At 33.3% G+C, this 21,812-nt stretch overlaps 5 protein-coding genes and 1 long non-coding RNA gene across 15 annotated transcripts in view; 4 read left to right on the top strand and 2 right to left on the bottom strand.

The window, feature by feature from the left end:
- The first annotated feature begins 5 nt into the window (after positions 1 to 5).
- On the top strand, positions 6 to 568 carry LOC148937070 (uncharacterized). Its single transcript, XR_016138754.1, has 2 exons — positions 6 to 298; positions 416 to 568. It is a non-coding gene; the product is annotated as an uncharacterized LOC148937070 (long non-coding RNA).
- Pgk (phosphoglycerate kinase) lies at positions 564 to 3,283 on the bottom strand. The gene is made up of 5 exons (XM_011642311.3): positions 3,114 to 3,283; positions 2,683 to 3,031; positions 2,242 to 2,580; positions 1,926 to 2,145; positions 564 to 1,433 (listed from the first exon to the last, which is right to left on the bottom strand). The coding sequence occupies exons 1-5, from the start codon at positions 3,173 to 3,175 to the stop codon at positions 1,156 to 1,158; spliced, it is 1,248 nt and encodes a 415-aa protein (XP_011640613.2). The 5' UTR covers positions 3,176 to 3,283; the 3' UTR covers positions 564 to 1,155.
- A 39-nt stretch (positions 3,284 to 3,322) lies between these two features.
- Positions 3,323 to 14,017, bottom strand: unc-45 (unc-45 myosin chaperone). 3 transcript variants are annotated; one of them, XM_011642309.3, is made up of 7 exons: positions 13,879 to 14,017; positions 12,394 to 12,481; positions 11,491 to 11,922; positions 10,881 to 11,210; positions 10,365 to 10,805; positions 8,370 to 9,972; positions 4,983 to 5,180 (listed from the first exon to the last, which is right to left on the bottom strand). In XM_011642309.3, exons 3-7 carry the CDS (start codon positions 11,908 to 11,910, stop codon positions 5,113 to 5,115), a joined length of 2,862 nt encoding a protein of 953 aa, XP_011640611.2. In that variant the 5' UTR covers positions 11,911 to 11,922; positions 12,394 to 12,481; positions 13,879 to 14,017; the 3' UTR covers positions 4,983 to 5,112. The 3 variants fall into 3 exon arrangements, with proteins under 3 accessions (XP_011640612.2, XP_011640611.2, XP_088930751.1); XM_011642310.3 differs by lacking the exons at positions 4,983 to 5,180; positions 13,879 to 14,017 and adding an exon at positions 3,323 to 3,461 and having other exon boundaries at positions 12,394 to 13,194; XM_089074625.1 differs by lacking the exons at positions 4,983 to 5,180; positions 13,879 to 14,017 and having other exon boundaries at positions 7,825 to 9,972; positions 12,394 to 13,192.
- Positions 4,703 to 7,660, top strand: LOC105429366 (non-specific serine/threonine protein kinase Cdc7). Of its 5 annotated transcripts, none has more exons than XM_011642308.3 (9): positions 4,703 to 4,946; positions 5,398 to 5,540; positions 5,625 to 5,718; positions 5,798 to 5,940; positions 6,152 to 6,269; positions 6,353 to 6,536; positions 6,616 to 6,765; positions 6,873 to 6,985; positions 7,235 to 7,660. In XM_011642308.3, exons 1-9 carry the CDS (start codon positions 4,935 to 4,937, stop codon positions 7,352 to 7,354), a joined length of 1,077 nt encoding a protein of 358 aa, XP_011640610.2. In that variant the 5' UTR covers positions 4,703 to 4,934; the 3' UTR covers positions 7,355 to 7,660. The 5 variants fall into 5 exon arrangements, with proteins under 5 accessions (XP_011640610.2, XP_011640608.2, XP_011640609.2 ...); XM_011642307.3 differs by having other exon boundaries at positions 4,705 to 4,946; positions 5,327 to 5,540; positions 6,873 to 6,980; XM_025218837.2 differs by having other exon boundaries at positions 4,705 to 4,946; positions 5,327 to 5,540.
- On the top strand, positions 13,619 to 15,873 carry nesd (SHC binding and spindle associated nessun dorma). 2 transcript variants are annotated; one of them, XM_011642301.3, is made up of 4 exons: positions 13,636 to 14,706; positions 14,779 to 14,983; positions 15,065 to 15,337; positions 15,425 to 15,873. In XM_011642301.3, exons 1-4 carry the CDS (start codon positions 13,796 to 13,798, stop codon positions 15,713 to 15,715), a joined length of 1,680 nt encoding a protein of 559 aa, XP_011640603.2. In that variant the 5' UTR covers positions 13,636 to 13,795; the 3' UTR covers positions 15,716 to 15,873. The 2 variants fall into 2 exon arrangements, with proteins under 2 accessions (XP_088930756.1, XP_011640603.2); XM_089074630.1 differs by having other exon boundaries at positions 13,619 to 14,983.
- A 696-nt stretch (positions 15,874 to 16,569) lies between these two features.
- LOC105429363 (pseudouridylate synthase RPUSD2) overlaps positions 16,570 to 21,812 on the top strand; it is a 158,351-nt gene continuing 153,108 nt past the window's right edge. Inside the window, exons 1-2 of one of the 3 annotated variants that reach the window (XM_089074626.1) lie at positions 16,570 to 16,820; positions 20,047 to 20,282. In XM_089074626.1, the coding sequence (XP_088930752.1) occupies positions 16,598 to 16,820; positions 20,047 to 20,282 (459 nt within the window). In that variant the 5' untranslated portion in view covers positions 16,570 to 16,597. Of the gene's footprint in view, positions 16,821 to 18,478; positions 18,876 to 20,046; positions 20,283 to 21,812 lie in introns of those variants that run through there. The other 2 variants (XM_089074628.1, XM_089074629.1) reach the window with 2 other exon arrangements.

The following is a 21,812-nucleotide window of genomic DNA, read 5'->3' as shown; positions in this document are numbered from 1 at the left end:
TGCGTTATACTCCAATAAGAAAATTAATCTCCTAGAGATTTTAACCAGCGTTGATTTTTGTCCAATGGCTACGTTCAGCAGAGAAAGCAGATCAGTGAGCGCTCAGTAATTTTTCAATATGATTGTTCCTTGCCTTTAGATCTTCGTTGAATGTTAGTATAGAAATCAATCATAACAAAGAATCACTGAACGCTCACTGATCTACTTTTTCTGCTGAACGCAGCCATTAATTATAGAAATGTCTGTAAAAAGTTAATATATTAATATACTAATGTAAACAATATAAATTTAATATAGAGTGATATTAAAATAAGTGATTTTGATAGCGCTTTGATATTTTACTCTTTCTGAAAAATTATAAAAACATAGATCTTTTTTTCTAATATAAATACCCTTGATTTATGAATTATTTTAGGAATCCTTAAAACTTACTTAAGGAAATTGTTAAAAATGATTTGCTTCTGCAATAATACAAGCTTCACATCGACATTTCAAAGATTATCGAGGACATTAAAAAATTTCTGATGTATTCCATTTACTATTTAAAAATAAAAAGCGTAACATTGTGCGATTTGATATTTATTTCTGACATTACAGATAGCCGAAAGATTATATAATCACGCTATTAAATAAAAGATAATATTTACAGTTTAACACGATGCAGAGTAATCCGAAGTCCGTGTTCAAACTATGAGCGAACTTTTTACCGTGCAGGGATGATTACATTTAGTATAACGGCGATTGATTTCTTCCTTACAATTACGTTCTTAGCAGCTATGTATGATGGATTTAATATTGTCTTAATATATTACATTTTACAGATAATATACAGTTTGATGCATTATGTATCTATAACTGTACATTAATATAATTGTATAATTGTACTATAGAGATCTAAGAGTATGTCAACATATGATTTCAATATTTGGGATTTCTCATACGAGAATATGGAGTTTCAAAAACGGAGCACGATTACAACAATAATTAAAGATAATGAACACGTTTTTGTTCTACATGTTTAATCTCACTGTTTGTAAGTTCACTGTTTTGTTATCCCAACATTCGAACACTACTCATTAAATTTCTATAGAATTGGCTAATGTTAAAACATCGCAAAACGTCAGGTCTCTTTATATAAATATTTTGAAGATAGATTTACGATGAAGAAAGGGCAGCGACTCCAGGTAATATCTTTCCTTCCAGGAGTTCTAAACTTGCACCGCCACCAGTGCTCACGTGGCTCACCTTATCTTCCGTTTTCCATTTTGCCGCGCACGTCGCCGTATCTCCGCCACCAATGATGGTAATTGTTCCCCGAGTCGTGGCTTCGACGACATTGTCCATTAAACTTTTTGTGCCCTTGCTGAAGTTCTCGAACTCAAATACACCCACTGGGCCGTTCCATACTATAACTTTCGCTCTCTTAATTGGTTCTGTATCAAATAGTATACAATTAGCAATGCCCATTAATATACTTAGGCTAATATTCATAATTTATTCTTATTTCAAGATCATCTTAATACTAGAAGTATTAAGTAATCATTTTGATTGTTTCTATTTTTAAAATTAATACTTTTTTCTAATATCAAAGATAGGATTGTAAATATTCCATCAGAATAAAAAGAGTAATAAAAACTTAATAATAAGCTTAATAATAAAAGTAATAAAAAAAGCTAAAGCTACAAAATTCCAAAATTTTTAATACAAAAAAGATATTAATCTAAAAAATAGGAACGGTGAAAAATAATCGCTCAATACTTTTAATATTAAGTGATACCTTAAGATGCTCTAATTGATTTTAGAACATCTTAAAACTATACTTAAAACAATAAAAATGGATTATGAATAGCCTCAATATATTATTTGTATATATTCTTTGAGAAATCCTCCGCCATATGAATTATCATAATTTGTGAAAAAAATACCTGCGAATAAATCTCTAGATTTAGGCCCAACATCAAGACCCATCCATCCATCGGGTATACCATTTTCAACATCCGCAGCATCCACCGCTGCATTTTCTGCAAATTTATCAGCGGTCACAAAATCTATTGGCAAATGAATTTGAACATTATTTTGTTTCGCCTTGTCCAATAAGTCATTCACAATTTTTGCTCCTTCTTCATCAAACAGTGAATTTCCAATCTATAATTGAATAAATGTTAAAAATTAGGAATATTGTAAGAATTGTTTACAGATCATAAATATTAATCCAGATCATAATTATTAAATGTTACATACCTTCATGTTTTTGGATACTTTCAAGAATGTGTATGCCATACCACCTCCAATAATCATTTCATTCACTTTATCCAACAAATTATTAATTAATTGGATTTTGTCAGCAATCTTAGCTCCTCCGAGTATAGCCAGAAATGGTTTTTCCGGATTATCCAGAGCTTTCGCAAAGTATTCGAGTTCTTTCTTTAATAGAAAACCACTTGCTCTTATATCAAATCCATCTCCCATCATGGAACTATGAGCTCGATGAGCAGTTCCAAAGGCATCGTTTATATATACATCTCCTAGCTTCCTCAAAGATGCTCTAAATTCAGTGACTTTATCTTTGTCAGCTTTAATCTGAAATAAACCAATTTATTATTTTTTTAATTTCATACTTCTATGTAATAAAACTAATTAAATTAAACTGATAATTCAAATAATGAAAATAATCTTACGTACTTTACTTCCATCTGGTCCTACTCCTTTGCCTTCCTCCTCGATATGAAATCTCAGATTTTCCAACAAAATGACAGTACCAGGTGCTGGATTGGCACAAGCAGCTTCAACCTCAGATCCAACGCAATCATTTAGAAACAAGATCTCTCTTCCTAAAAGAGTTTTTAGTTCCTCTGCTACAGGTTTCAGCGTATACTTCTCGTCTCTCTTGCCATCCGGTCGGCCTAAATGGGACATCAGAACGATAGATTTAGCCTTCTTATCGATAGCATACTTCACCGTGTCCAGCGCAGCAACAATCCTCTGATTGTTCGTTATTTTTCCTTCTTTCAGTGGCACATTAAAGTCGACCCTGAAATTATTGAATTAAATTATTCATATATTCCTGTTCATCCCTCTCTGTCTTCTTTTGAATGATTTTGAAGATCACATACCGTACGAGTACTCTCTTATCCGTCAAATCCACCTTATCGATGCTGAGCTTGTTGAACGCCATAACGAGGATGTTTTCCTTTGTAATTCCGTTTACCGGTTCGCAGATGTTCCTGAAGAAAAGGCGAGTACTGCCGGGCGTAACGAGTCCCGCTAACCCTTTATCGACGAGACACGTAACGTCACGCAGCCGACCATTCGAGGAGTCGCGACAAGTCGGTGTCCCAAAGTCAAAGCAAGGTCGTCGAGTGTGGCGACCTCCCGTAATTCCTCGCGACACACGACCCAACCGGATAGCAATCATGTTCTTTTGCCAATATAATTATTACAAATTGTCGTCGTTAATCCACCTGCAATTTCGCAATTTTGTATATCAAATGCTACGTACGCTATACCTTTATAGAATTTTTCTTCCGGAGAAAATCTAGAATGAAAAAATTTTGCCGACGAGTCTGCTAAAACTCAACTCTTACGAAACACTTCTGTAAATTATAAAATAAGGATTTTTATCATTGTTTTATCATCAATAAACTGTATAATTGATCGTATATGCTATATCGAGTTTCTTTCGAGGTCTTTCATAAGTCTTGAAATGCAACCGCGTAAAATAGATGTGCAGATAAATTAACCAATCGTAATACGAGAAATAATTTCATATTTCATGTCTATTTCTATCTATAGGCCAATTTTTTTAGCTGTACTTTTTGTACAGTTCATCTTTCATCTTTTTCTAGAATAAGAAAAGGAAAAAAAAAGATGAATGTGCAAGAAGTTTGATTAAAAAGAACAGGACTAAATAAGGTCTATTAATTCTAATAGTTTATCGATAACATATCCCTTGTACATAAATTTGAAAAAATTCTTGTATATTTGTAGAATCTTTGATAAGTTTTTATCATCACAGAAGTCGGATTATATTTTACTTATATTTTATAAAAAATTAATCCTTAAATTAAATATATCAAAATCAAAACAAAATACAAAAAATATAAAAAATAAAATATTTGTCAAGTTTAAAAAATTAAGAATTATATAAAACATTGAAAAATTTATACTAAGAGCGAAATTTTTATATTTATAATATCGTTAAAATTAGCATCAAAAACACGTAAAATATAAAAAAAAATTCGAATTATTAATCAACAATTTTCCGGAAAAGGAGAGAATATCAAATTCTGCTACTTAGTCATAAAATTTACAATAAAAAAATTTGGTAAAAAATATATAGTTCTGTGATTGGTTTGTGATATCTTAAGACTATATACTTAATATGATCTTAAATATAAAAATCAATTATGAATACCGTCATAATATATTATTATATATTATTTGAATATAATATAAAAAATAAATAAAATAATTAATTTTATTTTTTAATATATAAAGAAAAAAATTAGATTACGGAAAAATTGTATCATTCATTTTATTTTAAGTAAATCCATTTGTTGAATTAATTTCTAAATAATTTAATTGAACTTTAAAGCGTAAACATTTCGTATGTAAGTTATATAAGTTTTGATTGATTGTTATTAGAAAATTTTGAGAGTTTCGATGGAATTGACGGTTTCATGAAAATTGGCCTTTATCACACCTGGCCATTTACAAATGACGTGATTGGCGCCAATTTCTAAAGGTTATGTCAGATTATAATACAGTTCCACACTCAACGTTGTAGTTTAATCAAAAGTAGTCATTAGTGATGAATGACATAAGCATAGAAGAAAGTGAGATCGACAACATATTGATATGATCGACATCACCGACTAAAAATATTCCGGAAATACGAGGCAGAATGGAATCCAACGAGACATATCAAGACAAGAATGATAATAACGGTATCATTTTCGCTTCTGGAAAGAAATATTTTTAAACAATTTATTTGCTATTAATTATAATAATTATATTTCCAGTGTAAATATACACTTGGTTTCATTATCATGTCAATCGTTTTCGAATTAAAATTTTGAGTCTTATTATTTATCACACTTTTAAGTTTTTTTATCATATTTTGTACAGCACATTTCGAATATTTTTCACATGACATCCTGTTGAATAATTTACAGATTGATCTGTAAGAAATTAAAATTGTTAATTTAATTAAGATGATTTGCAACTACTTAAGAAATATTGCTCTGTTCAATTAGCAATTTATAAATGATATATTTCTTAATATTGTTTTTGCTGATACGTGTGTAAGTTTGATATATTATTTTAGCAAAAGATAATTATACAAATTTCACGACATCAATCCCGCTACTGAATGAATTGTTTCATGTACATTATAAGGTTGGGGAAGGAGCATTCAGTTCTGTCTATCTAGCTACTCTAAAATCTTCCAATACACATAAGAAATTTGCATTGAAGAAATTGATTCCTACTTGCCATCCCGAGAGAATCGAACGGGAATTGCATTGCTTGCAGCAGATAGGGTAAAAAGTGGAATAAATCTTAATATAAAAATTGGCTCTTATATAAATTAGTTAATACTATCGTGGACATGTTGAATGTTTTAGGGGAAAAGATTATATTGTTGGATTAGAACTTTGTTTAAGACACTGTGGCTCAGTAGTATTTGTAATGCCATATATGAGACATGACAAATTCTCAGTAAGTTTGTGATTTTCAAATCCATTTAACAAATCTAATTAACAAGATTTATAGTAATAATTATGAGTAATAATTACAGGAATATATTCAAGACATGACTGTTGAAGAAACAAAAGATTACATGAGAGCACTATTAACTGCTCTACGAAGAGTTCATAATTTTCATATAATTCACAGGGATGTAAAACCCAGTAACTTTCTTTATGATCGTACAAATAGAAGGTAAACTATGCAAGAGAGTACTATATGATACTAGTCACTATATGATAAATATTAATAAATTTGTATTTAAATTAAAAAAGATAATTAAAATTTTAGACATTAAAATCAAGCCAAAAAACTATTTTATATTCCTTGTATTAAAACATTTGATTTTTAAATTTGTATTTGAAAAATTTTTTTTGTGAAAAATTGTGATATGATTTTTGTTTAGATATTTGTTAGTGGACTTTGGCCTCGCTCAAGAATGTAGTGTAGAAAAACTAAAAAATCTGAGGAAGTTAAGCAGAGAAAGCACTGAAGTGAATACAAAACGAAAGAGATCTGATGAAGTAATGTTTTGTGATGGATTGTGACAGATAATTTTGTATGTTAAGATGATTTGATTCTTATCTCTTATTGTAATTTGTTCTAGAATAATTTAAGCCTTCGACCTGATTCTATCGCTAAGAAGAGCATGGATAACAAATGTTATTGTTTCGGGAAACCTAAAGTTTGTGCGATATGTTTAAAACTGCCACAGCAATCGGCACCTCGTGCAGGCACGCCTGGATATCGTGCTCCAGAAGTTTTACTGAAATATCCTTTACAAACGTCAGGTATCAAGAAGCGGTGATACAATGTGAAAAACATTTTCGTATTTCTAAAAACTATAAAGGAAAATTAAATTAATTTTAGCAATTGATATTTGGGCTTGCGGTGTAATGATGCTGTGCATACTTAGCGGCTCGCAACCATTTTTCCATTCGCCCGATGATTGCACAGCTTTAGCGGAGATTACAACAATATTTGGTTCTAATGAAATACAAAAGTGTGCGCAAAAATTAGGTATTTTAGGAATATTACAGTCGCAACAAATCATTTATTTACTCTTTTTGTTTCATTTTTTATTTTATTATGTTTATTATATTTACTTTTCTTTTCATTTGATTCAGGAAAAAAAGTTATCTTTAGTGAAAATTTACCAGGAATTAATATTATGTCTTTATGTTTAAAGTTAAAAGAAAGAAACAAAACCATGTTTAGTAGAGAGAATAGTTCATGTAAGGTACACTTGATTTATATTTTAAATACTTTTTATTTAATAAAGCAATATTGTGAGAAAATAGATATGACATTGATCAAGTCTTTGATTTTCATATATTAAAAAATACTAAAATTATTATAAGCAACAAAATTTTGTTATGAAATTATCTTTATTGCGAGAATGTGATATCTAATTTTTTTCTTTATTGCTTTAATATAGCCTATAATATCTTTATCTTGCAATGTCTTATAATTATCATAAAATTTTAAGTTGCCAGATATCAAATATCCTGAGGAAGCGTACAATTTTTTAATGAGACTTCTAGATTTGGATTACAAAACACGTATTACTGCAGAGGAAGCACTGGCTCATCCATTTCTGTGTTTGTGATATATTATGCATATCTCAGATATGTTAATGCATACATCTCTTAAAATACTTTAAGTGAAAGGAAGAAAAATTCTTGTAATAGTAATTATTTTGTTACACTTGCAGCTTTAGTCTATTACATTTGTTGTTTTCAAATTGCAGCTTTTTGTTAAAATAAGTTTTCGAGCTGTTTAAGTAAATTGTTGAAAATGAAAGATTTTCTTACGGTTTAGAATAAAAAAGTGTATTTTAGCAAAATATATACCGTAATATATAATTTCAAGATTTGTTAATATAATAAACGTTAAATTAAAAGTTATGAAACAATGATCTCTTGATATATTGTCATCTCTTTTATGATATTTTATATAATTTATTATCTAAATTTATTTTTTTTATTATTCATTTAATTGCTATTTAGTTTTGATAAAAGATTTGGAAATATATGTGATTGACAATTTTTGCTATGCAGCATAACTACATACAATATATATAAATAAATATATAATATATTTAAATTGTAAATTGTAAATGTATTATTTTACAAATGTATTTGATAACAATTTCTAATTATATATGGATTTCATAATTCTAGATGTATTTATACTTAATTTAACAAAATATCATTTATTCGGCATTTTAATATTGTATCAGTAAACTTAAGTAATAAATAAGTTTTATTTTGCACGGAGAGTAAAAACATATGAATAAAATTATATATTCCAAATAATTAAATATTCCATATATATTGCCAAATTGTATGAGTTGTATAAAATGTCAAAATTACAGAAATTTGATCATATTATCATTTAAGGCATTTGGTTTGAAGTATGAGAAACTTATATGATATTTAAATACTAATTAAATATTTCCATATAGAAGATCTGTTCTTTTTAATTGAACTTTTTGTGATTCATCTCTTTTCTTTTTCTTTCTCTAGCACGGAAAGAAAAAGAGGAAAGGTGTCTCGTGCAAAAAGTTTAGCTAAAAAGAATAAGCCTAGAATAATTTTCTTAATCAACATGCTCAACATTACCATTTTCTGATGATTCATTTTGTTCGATGTTTTTCTTGATTAACTTCCATTCTGCGGCAGCTTCTAAAGCAGTGGATGCCAATTCCTTGATCTTTTTGTTTTCCACGGTATCGTTTTTGCTCAACGCCATTAGTAGTTCCATTATGTCCGTTTCGATGAGTTTCGCAGCAACGTCCTTCGTGCTTTTCATCATATTTAGCACGATCACGATACCTCGATGTTGTATATCGCTGTTCGGATTAGCGAGTAAGAAGTGCAAAGATTCCAGCCAATCTTTCGAGTCGAAAATTTTCTCACAAGCCTTTTTGCTAGCCGACGTCAGCATCGCTAGAGTTCCAGCCGCTGCCATGCTAGTATCCTGATCTTCATCCTCACAGAGTATCACGAGATATTTGACTCGATCATTTTCCTTCTCGAAATATTGAACCACCTCCTCGCACATTACCAGATTATTTATAACTTGTGTGGCTGCGCGTCTCAGCATGTCATGATCTTCATACATGTAAGCTTCGACCTTTTGAAATCCTCCCTCCTTTAATATACGTTTTCGTACACTGTCGCTAACGCCAGCTAGATTGCACAGAGCCATTAGACTCTCGAAGTTCTCGAGAGCAGAACATTCTGGATTCAGGAGATTTATGAATGGTCGAACTACCTCCATGATTCTTTGACCGGGAAACGCGACTTCTGGATTTATCGTGATTCCCAGACGGGCCAAGGCTTGCGAGGCTTGCTTCTTTCCCTTATCTGTACCATCCAACGCTAACGGCAGCAGTGCCTTCGTGCCACCTTGTTGGACGACTATTCCTCTCACCTCCTGTTGACTGCATATCGCGTTGAAAACACGAGCTATCAATTCCTTACTGTTTTGGCTATCCGTTTTGGCAAGGCTGACCAAAGCGCTGGTCACACCGGCCTTCGCTAACGTACATAATCTTTTATTTACGAAATCGACGTCATCCAATTCATGTTCTTCGGGAATATGATGTTTGGCGAATTTTGCCAATTCTATCATCTCGGGTATGAGTTCTTGCTTATCATAAGCATTGCACAGATTTACCAATGTCGTGACTACACCATAAAGAACCGACTGATCGCCCGTCTTAGCAAGCTCAATCATCGCTTGAACGGCTTCCTGATCCTCGATCAATTTCTCTTTGACTTCGGCGTCGAAAGTGAGATATGATAAACCTTCCACAGCCCATTTTCTCATGTCTTTTTCCTTCTTAGGATTAATTAAAAATCGTCTGCATGCTTCAGCCAATTTTTTCGTCGCTCCATCTGCAAACGGTCTGATAGTTGCATCTGTACCTCCAGAACTGCCCAATTTGCACAATCCTACTAATGCTCGAACCCGAATCGAGTCATTTTTAGATTGATAAAGTTTCTTCAATATATTTACACCTTGATTTATGATCGCATTGGCCTTGTCTTTCTTAGTTGCAGCAGCAACGATACATTCGCAAGCCACTTTTTGCTGCAATACATCATCCGTTCCCGCCATTACAAGTATCATTTCCAGAATTCCTTCTTTAGCGATAACTGCATTTCCGACATCCAGCGGACCCAATAATAACGTAGTTATTGCAACTACTACACGCACCTATAAACAAATTGAATAATTCATAAACTTTTTTTTTATAAAGTCTAGTTTATCTAGTTTATCTCAAAAGAAGCTAATTATGTTTTTTTAATGAAAAATAGGAAATGTTTAGAAAACTAAACTTTGTACAAATACAACAGATAAAATCATATTCTTCAATAAATGTTAATTCAACTTTATAATTTTATAATTATAATTTTATTTTATATATTTCAATTTAAGTTTTGCAAAAATATGCAATGTCGATAATTGAAAACTTACGATGAATTATCTTGATTGACACTTACTTTAAAAAATATATTCAAATTTTTTTCAAAAAGGTTATGTTTAAAAGGATTAGTTCTTTTATTTTAAAATTATCAGAGAAAATCAGATAGTTATAGAATTCGTACCTTGGATTCTATGTCAGGCGAAAGTAATTTATCTTTGATAAATTCGTCAATGGCATTATTAAATTTTTCTTTGGCGGCATCATAATACATATTTTCATATATTCTAGCTAAACATACACTGGTTATAGTTCGCGTGGAAGACGTGATATCCATTGAGGATTCATATTTGTATTCCTCCATTTCACTAGCAACTTCCATCAGTCTTTGCAAACCGCGAAGCTCGACTAATCTTTCGGCCCAGTCTAACGCAGTATAATGAATATTTCGCATAATAAGTTCTATTATTGCATCTCTTGCAAGGCCTGTTATTGTTCTATTCGTTATGCTATACAACAGACATGACAGAATTGTGTCTATTTCCTTTTTATGCGCTTCACACATAACCTTATCAGGTTTCGAGTCGGGTTTATTGTCCATACCGCTGTAAGTGTTCAATACAATCTGAAATTGAAATATAAAATAAATTTTGGAGTTGAGTATGATTGCACATGTTACATTAATATTTGTAATATTTACCTGCAAACAATGCTGAGATGCGTTAACTCTCTCTGCAAGCTTACTGTTCATCATTTCTAAATACCAGGGTAAACCGATGTCTTTTATGATAGATTCAGTTCGATTAATATTATTTTTGCATAATTCGCCTATAATACGAATCGCACTACAAATCACTTCCTCATTCTTCTCGAACTTCACAAGTTTCGTTATTCTGGATACGCCTCCTTCTTTGAAGATTTCTTCGGCACCAGCTCTCTCACGTGCGAGCACAAGTAAATTATTCATAGCGGTTTCGCGTTTTTCCTGATCCGCGCTCATATTAAAGGCCAGATCCAGCATTTGTGATACCTAATACATATAAAAACTCAATGTACTATTAAAAAATATAATGATCTATAATAATGATATATAATAATTATACAAATTGTACTGAAAAATATTTGTATAATTTTTATGTATACATAGATCGTTAATTGATAACAATTATGTAATAAAAAAGGAAAAAGACTTCTGTTATACAATGATTAAAACAAAAAGTCTAATATACTTATAAAATATATAAAATATATATAGTACATATTTATGTTTATTGTATGTGATAAATTTTGTACAAATTATATATATTTACCTTAACACTAATACGTGAATTTTCTTTGTGACGTTCTTGAACAATCTCATGCAGGCGTGTTATTATGGGCTGAATAGCTTTGTTGTTAGGATCAGATAAAATGATATTTCTTGCATCCCGATATGCCTCTTCAAATCTTTCTAATGCTTCGAATGCTTGACATCTACGAAACAATGCCTTGGGATCGTTACAGCATATTTTTAATGCATTATCGCAGTCCTTGATCACCTTTTCATAATCTCGTAATTTCAAATAGGCAGCAGCTCGATTTTTGTAGTATATTGCTTTTTCAGGATTATCGTCTTTTACCAGTTTTAGTGCGTTTGTATAGTGACTCAAGGCTTCTGACCAATTGCCTTTATTAAATTCTTCATTACCCTTCTCCTTCCATTGCAGTGCAGTTATATCTGACTTCGTCATAATAAAATAACTCTGTAACACAAAATACATAATACTGCATGTTTTAATACAATTTTTGCATATTTTTGACATTTTATATATTTTTTTAATAATATAAGAGTGTAATCTGAAGTTAACTTATTTTCTATCTTTTTTAATCCTAAGAAATAAACAAAGATAAAGAGCAAGTTGAATTGAGATTAAAATTAATTGGTAGAAATGGACATAAAAGGTTTAATTATTTAGATGTGAGATTAAATAGTTAATAAAAGATAATGTTAATTACAATATCTATTATAAAATCTGTATAAATTTTAATCAACTGGTACAAATTTAAGTAATATAACAAAATCAACGATAATAAAGTTTCAGGAGTAAAATATCTGTTCTAGAGAAGTTGGAAGCATTCTTACTAAAAAAATAATTTCCTTATTAGAAAGTAGTTAGTATTGAAGACTGAAAAGCGGTAAAGAAAAGAAGCAAACTCCAATTTGAGCGCCTTACCTTCCGTTTGATGACAAATGGTAATTGATCAACTTAGCAAGTTTTCAAACGCACAGCGAACAATTCGATTTTCTCGGGCTTTATGCGACTGAAATTTGAAATTCAGCTTGTATTCATTCTTAATATAATATTTGGCAGCTTTTATATCGTATTGGAAATGATGGAACTATCTAGACGTCGCGACATTCGCGAAGATTTATTTTAGACGAGACGTGTTCGACATATATAGGAACATTGGGTTTAATTATAGCCACAATATTTTCGACCTGTCAGCTGTAATTCAATTATATCATCGATTGAACGTTCGAGAGTAACGATAATAACGTTAATAATTTGCGATGCTACATGCAAATATTTTATTTCGTTTTAACGGAAGACGTGATCATGTATTCTTTATCGCAAGAATCGAGAATCATTTATACTCTTTTGCTCCTCCTCCTCCACCACGACTTTTTTTAACCTCTCCTCACACGTGGAGGAATTTGAATTTCCCGAGAAAAACTTATCCGAAAGGAATTTGTAATTTATTTGAGGTTCACGAGAAATTAATTTGTGTGAAGATTAATCTGATTTGATTGACATTTTTAGACTCGGAGACATCAAAATTCTTATGTTTGAGGTTAGGGGACCCTCAACGAGCGCCACGATGTTTCGAGAATTGCGATTCTCGAACCGTCGCAATTGAAATTTTTGATTTTTTAAAAATTTTTGTCATTGTCGCGCAATGTGAGTTTTGTATGCGAGGATTTGTTGTCAATTTTCGATTTCTCTCATTTTTCTTCTCTATATGATGGTCGTGGTTTTAAATCAATAAAAGCTATATTGTGCTTTCTTCTAGAAAAATGTTTGCGGATACCTATAATTGATATCACAAATTAAAATTTATTTATATTTATTTCTATCGATGTGGCTTTAATTTTGGCTTAACTTACTCTTTACTTTTTTTTAAGTTTAATATTTTTATAATAGAAATAAACATAATATTTCTTTTGTTTTCTTACATGTATATATTTTTAAATGTTATAATATTATCGACACAGTAATTATTAAAAAACGATTGCAATCTTACAGAAGTTTGCGTAACTATAAAAATTGAGACGATTAGTTTATAATATAATATGAATATAACGATTTATCATTATATTCATAGCTTGTAAAGATTATAATTATCAATGATTAATCGATTGAATTGATTTCGTAATCAATTATCCATTGAGTCTGTTTTCATCCGCGGTGCTCATTTTCGACGACGTGATGTCGCTTCTGATCGCGTGCATTTTTTTTCGAAACGTGGTATAGCCCGGCGTTGTCTCGAAGATTTTCAAACGGAAGAAACGAACGTGCATGCACAGGGAGAATTTTGTATATAGATGCGACGATTCCGCTTGAGCTTTGTATAAAAATGACTGAGTATGCGACGAGTATATTCACCTTCCACGACAAAACCCTCACCGAGAGGCTGGAGGAGTACACTAACATACTCACCACAACTGGAATAGTGCCAGCCTCGAACATTCGTTCGCAATGGGTCTGTGACGTGGAGGTCGTCATCGAACCGGTCGGTTGGCAGGCAATGTGGAAGATTTCGCGCGATACGTGCGAGAACTATAATATTCGCTATCCGACGATAGTAATGGTAGATGTGCTGGGGATGGACTTTCCTGCGTTGAATGCCCTGGTGAAGATCACGGCCGTTCAGGACGATATACAGCTGCCCGAGAAACATGAGGTACCGCTGATCGAGTTGTATCCCACTATCAATCAGAGTAACACCAGCCTAGACATTGTTGGTACTGCACATTGCGTAGATCGGCTACGATTCTTCTACAATTATCTGTGGATGCCGTGGGACGATGAAGAGGATGACGATATCGATTGGGTGGAACAGCATCTGGAACATAGGATCAGACTGTATTATGACATGAATAATGGAGCTATCAATAAGGAAACCTGTGATATTATTAGATCGCTGATCAGTGAGGCAAAGGAGGTACAGAAGAAGATCTCAATGTATGAGGCATCACTCCCTGAAGATCTGCACGAGGTACCAGAAGAGTTGGCAGAAGAAACGTGTGTCTTGATGAAACTGCACTTTCGGCTTCAACAAATTAAAGCAGAGATGAATCTGCTGGAAGTTCCTTCATTGAGAGGATTACTTGGGAAGAATCAGTCTTATAATAAAAGAAAAAAGCGTAGTGACGACGAAAATAGGAAAAACATGTACTTCTTCGTTTGGTTAGGTGGTATTGTTAAAGAGCTGCAGGAACTTTCTAATAAAATTCAAACAATGTTGGCAGAGAATGCACCTATCAAGTTTGTTTTATTTTCATCAAGTAATATCGAGATAGTTAAATTGTTATTGCAGTCTGTCATTTATTTTTTTAGAGTATATGGATGCTTGGATGATGTTTTGGATATGTTCGAGACAGGTGACACTATTTTGCTAGGCGAAGGAAGCCATTCAATTAAAGGTGCAAACGGATTACAAGAAGGAGGTACAATTATAGGAATTTCTAATGTTGAAAATACTATTCTTTATCCACATGACCCAGATACATCACCATCTCTGTTTGATTTCTCCGGCAATGAGGTATTGTAGCCTCAGTAGTAAATTTTGTAACATTTCTGCCATTTCTGCTATTGATGATATGCAATTTATGAAATCTAACAGATATTGTTGAAGAATATTTGCGTCGACTTCCGGGATCTTCGGGCAGGCATAATTGTCAGAAAGGACTGTACTGTACTTGTAACTGGTTGCAGAATACGTGTGTCTAACGTCACTGCAAGCAGTGCTAAGTGGGGTGCGGTTATTATGCCAGGGGCCAAGTTAGTATTTGAGAGCACAGTTTTCCAAGGATTAGGAACAGCCATTGTTATCTATGGAACTGGTGAAGTTGTCATGAATAAATGTCGCTTTGAAAACTGTCAAGAGGGTATACGGGTAAAATCATTGACTTTATATTGATATTAACCACAACGTTATTATTTTTGGAATATTTGAATGAACATCATCTTTTTTTCTTTTTAGCTCAACGACAAAGCATATCTCACCGCGACTAAATGTTCTTTCGAGAAAATCAAACATGGACGTGCTATAGTAATGGAAACTGATAAAGTAACTCGCGCGGTGAAAGTGAAGGTAGGACATGAATCGAGTGCGTCTCTTAAAGAAATCTCTTTAAACGAATGTGAATTCGGCAATGATGACAATGAATATATAATGTTACGACCGAAAGATACTGCCGCTCTCATGTATACACACGATGATGTTCCAGTAGTGGAGTTAACATCTAAAGAAGAAGAAATTACGGAGTTATGAATTTTATATTATTAGTTACATTGTAATTGTAAATTGTCGCTCGTAAAGTTATTATTCTTTTGATACAAAAGCATTGGCATATTTATAAAAACGACTAAAAAACATTTTATAAACTTTTGAATATTTTTTTATGGAAATATATCTGGTTAAAAAAGAAATATTATTTTGCGAATGAACCATTTTTTGCCCAAGTTTTCCATGAAAAGTTTTCACCAGTATAGCTGGATTCATATTTTTGTTTGACTGATTTTATTTCTCCAAATGTAGATTAATCATAAGCTTGATTTAATTTACTTGTTTCTAATTCTTAGATTTAAAAATATATTAAGCCCAAGTTAACTTATATAGAAATATGATAACTTATATAGAAATATTATAAAAACATCTTTTTATTATTGTATAAACCCATTTATGTTTATATAAATTAAACTAAGCTTTATCTGCATAAATAATAAATTAAACTGAGACAAAAATTAATCTATGTTGATAGAATTGGATAACAAGAATAAAAAAAAAATAAATTATCTGATATTAAAGTTAATCTAACAGTGATTATTAATGGAACATGGAAATAAAAAAAGCTATATCACGAAATATTAAAGACGATCGGTCTTTAAAATGTATATTTGTATAATAAAAAATATATAAGTTAATTATTCATGAATTTTATCGATGATTGTCAATATTCTTCAATTATCTTCGGGCCCGCTAGGTTCACTTGATAATCATGAAAATTTGTTGACCGGCCGTCTTTAATAACATCTCGGTGATCATATTTTCGTGCATATCAATTTTTCTAACAGGTGTCGCCATCATGAAAGATTGCCGGTTTAATGGCTCGCGGCTGGTTTGTATCTCGTAGCTCGCGGCGTGTTGAGATATATGTCGCGTAACGTGGATATGACAATTCTGAAACTGCGAATTTCGGTGAAGGTGTTAACGGTTCGTTTCGTCTGTCACAAGCGTCACGACACATCCGCGTCGACTCGTTTGCTTCCGATCGTACCGAGACGGAATTTCACAGCGGTTCTCGCGTATTCCGATTTATTCCATAACCTCGTTCACGAGTCGCTGAGTCAGGAGCCTCGTTTTCGCGTCAACGAACGTAAGTATCTCTTTATTCGACCACGAAAGATAATCATTTCTGAATTTTCTCGCCATGCGCATCCGGCGTATCTTTCGAATTCCCGGAAATTCGGCCCACGACGAGGACAGCTTCGAAAAGCTGCTGCGGCCTTCCTCGCACCGCATGCGTGCTGCGTGTCCCTCCTCCGCGCGACGAAGGAAAAGGGTAGCGTGCACACACGCGTGGCCACACGAATGCGAATCGTGATTCACGGGCGGCCGTTATCGACGCGTCGTTCTCTCAACCCTGATCGGCTTGCGTGAAACGAGCTTCGCCGCAGGCGTACCGTATCGCAGCTTTCCGTTCCCCTCCTGTTCGTTCTTCATGCGAACTGCTCTTCCCCCTCCACTCCTTTCGCTGCCATGTGCTCGCGCGCGTTGACACGTGCACTCGGCACGTATGAATGAAACGTCATTCGCGCCCACGTCAACAAGCTCGCGCCGAGAACATCGATCGGGCTAGCCGATTCCGAGTCTTGCTCTCGCCCTCTCGCCGCTAATGATTAATCGCGTTTTCCGTCGCCGAGCGAAATAAAATCGCGCCGCCGTCACGCTTTGATATTGAGGCGTGATGATTAATCGCGGGCGGCGAGGAGGTAACAGCGAGGTGGACGGAGATGGAGGAGGGAGGGTCGGGGTAAGCTGTCGTTGGCAGTGCGCTAAACGCGACCGCGTAGTCGTGATGTATCGCGCGGTGCACGGACGCGATGCATATTCATGGGCGTAAGGGTATTCTGGCGAGCGACATTGCAAAAATGACGAATCCTCCGTGTTTTGCGCGCGGTAGCCAGACTCGAGCTCGAATGTCACTATTACATCCCTGTAATATCTGTTATAATCCTCACAACCTGCGTTTTTTTTCCTCCTTCGGTATCTATACTGGAGTAGATCCATCCCCGGGGTCTCTCCCTTGCATATAAAAAGATGGGAATAAGATCCATTCTCCCGGGTAACGTAAGTTAAGAATAAAAATATGGGATAGATAGATCTGTCCCCCGGGAATATAATTTGAAAATAAAAAGATGGTTGTAATCTGTTGTAATCTTTAACCCGCGTTTTCTTTTCATCCTTGACATGTTGAACATGCCGTGGATCTCGATTAAGTAATATTCTACACGGAAAGAATAGTTTTGTAGAAGGATCTAAAAATTTGGTCGGAAATTTGAAATCTGAAAATAATTTCGTTAAACTGTTAAAATAGGATGTTTAAATTGGTTGCTAGAATTTCAAAAATTTTTGCAGTATTATCATCATACTCAAGCGTTCTATGTAATATTATTTTGTGACGATCCAAAGTTATTTTCAATTCTATGTTTGGCTGAATTTTTAGATACTTCAGTAAAAGTTCGTTTTTTTCACGCACGTACTAAAAATGCCATGTTTGCTACAAAGAGATGAAGAGGTTTTATAATACTCGTTTAAGATTCCACACAATTCGTACATTTGTCTGTATTGGGAATAGAATAAAGTGAAATTTCTGTTATTCCTTTGTATTCATCCCGCGGATCGCCCGTTATATGTAAGCTAATTGTAAATATAGATCACGTATCATGGCATGGGGGGTGCATGCGATAAACATATGCTCTGTGAAACCCGCGACGCGGCTCACCTCTACGTTATTCCTCGAAATCAGGACCAATGAGCATTGTTCGTCGCGCACGACGCGAGTTCGCTTCTCGCTCCCGATCAATACGGATCTTTAGAAATCGTTCGATTGCGTTCTCCGTTCCGTCTTCGCGTATCCGTAATCAAAATTCGTTATGGCTGCCGTGAGAGGTGAAGTGTACACGAAGTAATACCGACCAAAATCATAATTTGAAACAAACTATCACGTAAGAAGATTTCCGTTGATTCCGCGAGAAGATTTCCATTGTGTCGTGCGCGAACCGCTCTGTACTTAGATAGCTGAAATTAGCGACAGCCATACCGCTCTCCTTGACCGTTGATTGTATACTACATGGTGAATAAATCATACTTTTACAAATTATTCCGGATATCCGATCTTCCCGCTTTGGTGCACGATCTTTCATATAAGGTGAAACTAGCCATCCGCAGTCTGTTACTAACTTTTTCGAATAAAAATTTTTTTTTAAGAGATTTTAGTATTATTCTTTAGTTTCATTGTAGTTTATTTTAAAATTGTTTAAAATATTCCAAATAATAATACAAGAATAATATTAATCATATTTAACTTAGCAAATATCATTCTGTATAATTATTATTTTTAACTTTATTATTATTGTTAATTTATGCTTATATGTTATTAAGTTTTTTTAATGAACAATAAAAGTTATAAGACGTTTATATCTCATCAAAATATAAATATGATAGATTGATATAACGTGATCTCACGCCATATATATTATTTACGTATTTAAAATAAATAATAAATGTTTTTTTTACAAAATTATTGCTTTTTACATATTATATATGTATTATAAAGTTTTTATATGTTATATAACAATCCAATTTGTTTTGAAATATTTCAACTTCATAAAAAATTATGAAGCATTTTAAATTTGACACTGACAGTCTCATTGAAATGTAATATATGCATTTGATAAATATTCTTGCTTTAGTTCTCTCTCTCTCTCTCACACACACACACACACACACACAAATTTCTCATATAAAATCCACAATAAATTTATGTGAAACTTTTCCAAAAGTTTAAAAATTTATCTTATAATTATAAACTAAAAGTTTTTAGTTTTTTGTCTATGTAATTTATTTTTGCTCTCTACGTATACAAATGTCTTAAATTAAAGAAAATATCTAAAGTTTTATATATATATATATATATATATATATATCTGTGATAAGATATTTAAAATCAAATATCTTGAAAACATTTACAGTAAAAGTTAATAAAAATTTTTTTAACACATTGCTGATGTAATTAATTTTCGTATTTGTATTGTAAGTTGGTCTTATATTTGATCAAAACGCTAAAACTTTCTTAAAATTCAATCCAAACAAGCGCGAATAAATACGAATGAACTTGCTTCGGCGAGTGTAAAACTGACTGTGCCGCAAGTATCGGCGAACAAATTGTTCATTCGCGCTCGTTCACTTGAAGCGAATCCTATATTACGCATATCTCGAGAGATTGATCTCGATCGTTTCGTAGCATTTAACGGATTAATAAGGAATAATCGTCGGAATATTGAAAGCGCTAAGTGATTTTCTTCATTTTTCTTTTTCAGTTTCCCGTGGCTTTTTACGTTTTCCCGAATCATCGTCTCGAGTCGTAGGGATTATCAGATTCAAGTGGACATCCCCGTTGACGAACACGGCTCTCGACATGGTGGAGATGACCGCACCGACAAAGTCCGATGGACAAACGCAATTTGGTAACACGCGTCAGCTCGATCCGTCCGATTGCATTTTCGTCTTCAAGAACACGCTTTCGGATTACGAGGAGCCGCTCTCCGATGAGGAGGTGAGTACAACGTTCTCACTGCCGTCGCTTTCCGTACAGATTTTACATGCGAATTTAACAAGGTTACGAACTTGTTCATTTCACGAAAGCCAGTTATATATTTTTCGCATGCCGTCGGAATGTCGCAATCGCGTTCTGCGTCGTGTCCAAATAGTACCTACTAGTAAAAAGAAAGTTGTGTTTCACTATTTTTTTTTTTTTTTTTTTTTTTCCCAAGTTGCGACATCGCAGAGTAACCTGTAATTTTATTCTGGCAGTATGCAGGTATTATTTAAACGACTTGTTAACCTCGGCGACATGCGACATTTATACGCGTTTCTCTTTCTACGGTAAATATATTAAAAATTTTATACCGCGATATCTTTTGTCCGCGTAAAATTATGAATATTACATTCTTCATTTTCTTTTCGTGCTAATCGCGCTCGTCGCGCGGGAAAACGGGAAATCCTGTTTCGCGCGATAATCCCATTGTAGCACGTGACAATCATTTATATGCGATAGAGGGACTTATCGCGGTAATAATTCAACCGCGATTTTGCGCCCTATACCGGAGACGAGTATTTTGAGAAACGAGCGATTATGACATGGGTACCTTTGAATAATATATTTTGCTAAAGCTCCCCGAGGCAGACGTCTCGCACGCAGAGCGGAAAGCAATCAGGTATTAAACTGTTTGCGTAGCTATCGGACTTTTCTGCAGCCAAACGAGAAAGACAAGAAAGAGGAGAAAAAGAGAGAGAGAGAGAGAGAGAAGGAGAAAGAGAACGCACACGAGAACGCCTTGTGACTGAAAGAAAAATGTGGAGCGGAATAATTTAATTCGCCGCCATGTGATCGACCGTAAAGTTGTGCTTTAAAATCGTCCCCCGTACTTTTTTTTTTATCGTTCCTCGTTTTGTAACGGCGGCCGACATCGACCTAAAGCCAATCGAAGGCTTTTCCAGTCCCACGACAATTGCAAACACATACATAGGCTAGTTTGTCTGCTAAATACGTTATAGCATCACGCGTTTTCGCACCTCCCGCATGATTTTTATTTTAGATCGCGCCTGTTTAAGTGCCTAATCAAATGCGCGAGAAACGTTTAACGTAAATTAAAAAGTAAACGTTTCTTAGATTAACACATGAAATGATATATGTAGCGAATTGCTTAGTGTCAATCAGAATTAGATTACGCATATTTATTTAAACCGGTTTTTAATTATTCTGTTATTATATATAACATATCGAGAGAAAGCGCTCTAAAATTCCTCTATATTCTATCTGATATTGCATAAGTATATATCTTAAAACAATTTTAGCTTACATCATTAAAAGAAAATAAAGAAATAAAGAAATAAGTAAAAGAATGGCTTTGTTGCTAAAAGTTTAACCAAATATAGATCTGAAAATAATGTTATTGGGCTATTAAAATTATGTTGTAAAATGGTTAAACATGATGATATTTTTTTATATTCTGGCAAACAATTTGAAATTGTATAAATATCTTGATGATCTTACACAATTATTTTTAAGTCTATATCTAACCAA

Source organism: Pogonomyrmex barbatus, unplaced genomic scaffold, assembly GCF_055798465.1.
Source record: "Pogonomyrmex barbatus isolate J1 unplaced genomic scaffold, ASM5579846v1 scaffold17, whole genome shotgun sequence".
Taxonomy (NCBI): Eukaryota; Metazoa; Arthropoda; class Insecta; order Hymenoptera; family Formicidae; genus Pogonomyrmex; species Pogonomyrmex barbatus.
Note: the sequence above shows the minus strand (reverse complement) of the source record. Positions and strands in the feature narration are given on the sequence as shown.

Coding starts and splice junctions, on each gene's coding strand:
- Pgk (XM_011642311.3), bottom strand. CDS start 3,175: ATGGCGTTCAACAAGCTCAGCATCGATAAGGTGGATTTGACGGATAAG. Junction 2,581..2,682: donor TAGGACCAGATGGAAGTAAA/GTACGTAAGATT, acceptor GGTTTATTTCAG/ATTAAAGCTGACAAAGATAA. Junction 2,146..2,241: donor AAGTATCCAAAAACATGAAG/GTATGTAACATT, acceptor ATTCAATTATAG/ATTGGAAATTCACTGTTTGA.
- LOC105429366 (XM_025218837.2), top strand. CDS start 4,904: ATGGAATCCAACGAGACATATCAAGACAAGAATGATAATAACG. Junction 5,541..5,624: donor CATTGCTTGCAGCAGATAGG/GTAAAAAGTGGA, acceptor TGAATGTTTTAG/GGGAAAAGATTATATTGTTG. Junction 6,537..6,615: donor ATATCCTTTACAAACGTCAG/GTATCAAGAAGC, acceptor AATTAATTTTAG/CAATTGATATTTGGGCTTGC.
- unc-45 (XM_011642309.3), bottom strand. CDS start 11,910: ATGACGAAGTCAGATATAACTGCACTGCAATGGAAGGAGAAGGGTAAT. Junction 10,806..10,880: donor CATCTCAGCATTGTTTGCAG/GTAAATATTACA, acceptor TTTCAATTTCAG/ATTGTATTGAACACTTACAG. Junction 9,973..10,364: donor CGCCTGACATAGAATCCAAG/GTACGAATTCTA, acceptor ATTTGTTTATAG/GTGCGTGTAGTAGTTGCAAT.
- nesd (XM_089074630.1), top strand. CDS start 13,796: ATGACTGAGTATGCGACGAGTATATTCACCTTCCACGACAAAACCCTC. Junction 14,984..15,064: donor TTGATTTCTCCGGCAATGAG/GTATTGTAGCCT, acceptor GAAATCTAACAG/ATATTGTTGAAGAATATTTG. Junction 15,338..15,424: donor ACTGTCAAGAGGGTATACGG/GTAAAATCATTG, acceptor TTTTCTTTTTAG/CTCAACGACAAAGCATATCT.